An 814-nucleotide genomic window follows, 5' to 3' on the forward strand; every position below is an offset into this window, starting at 1 on the left:
TACAGTCATATAACAAGTTATTAGTAAATGTTAATAATAAAGAAAATTTACTTCACTTGGGAAAAAAAATAATTTATGCATTATTATTTGTACATTTGCCCAAAAGCAGTAAAAATTACTTCCTTTGGCAATCTAGTGTTAATGAAGGCCTGGGTCATAAACACTGTCCTCAGTCGGAGTTGGTCTTTTAAAATAAAGCCCAAAACCTTTTTGAGGGGCGGTAGGCTCTTCTTTACTTCTAGTATGGATTTCGTTTAGTTCAGATGTTCTTCCAAGCCGTTTAAAATTAAAACATTCAAGTCATCAAAAAACATCAAAACAAGTTTCTTTCATTCAACCAATAATCTAATATCTATCCTCCTCAAACAGAATGTTAAAGATTTACAAAAAGGTGCACAAGTTCATGGACGTCCTCGACTACTTCTCGATGAAGGAATGGAAATTCTCAAACGACAATCTTAAGTCGTTGTGGAGTAAATTGTCTGAGAAGGATCGCGAGTACTTCGGTAGCGACATCCGAGAAATCGACTGGGATCACTACTTCCGTATGTACATGCGAGGCATTCGCATTTATCTGATAAAGGATCCGATGGACACGCTCCCACAAGCGCGCATCCGATGGCAGAGGTAAATCGAATTATCTCCCTAATGAATAATTTTTACATTCTTAACATTCTTCTTCATATTCAATGACTGACTGAGTACATATTTTGCTTCCTGCGACGTTGCCCTTGGAACTTCGATCGGCACTTGGATTCCTGTATTATAATATCTATTTTCGATGCATGAATACAGTCAGTGGTGTGTACATAAC

At 37.0% G+C, this 814-nt stretch overlaps 1 protein-coding gene across 1 annotated transcript in view; it reads left to right on the plus strand.

Moving 5' to 3' along the window:
- LOC108625463 (fatty acyl-CoA reductase wat-like) overlaps positions 1 to 800 on the plus strand; it is a gene marked incomplete at its 5' end in the record, with an annotated part of 1,357 nt that extends 557 nt beyond the window's left edge. The window contains one exon of the mRNA XM_026813985.1: positions 355 to 800. Within this exon, the coding sequence (XP_026669786.1) occupies positions 355 to 631 (277 nt within the window). The remainder of the gene's footprint in view (positions 1 to 354) is intronic.
- Between the last annotated feature and the right edge of the window lie 14 nt (positions 801 to 814).

The sequence above is a fragment of the Ceratina calcarata genome, unplaced genomic scaffold (assembly GCF_001652005.2).
Source record: "Ceratina calcarata isolate Rehan_Ccalc_2016 unplaced genomic scaffold, ASM165200v1 scaffold3561, whole genome shotgun sequence".
Taxonomy (NCBI): Eukaryota; Metazoa; Arthropoda; class Insecta; order Hymenoptera; family Apidae; genus Ceratina; species Ceratina calcarata.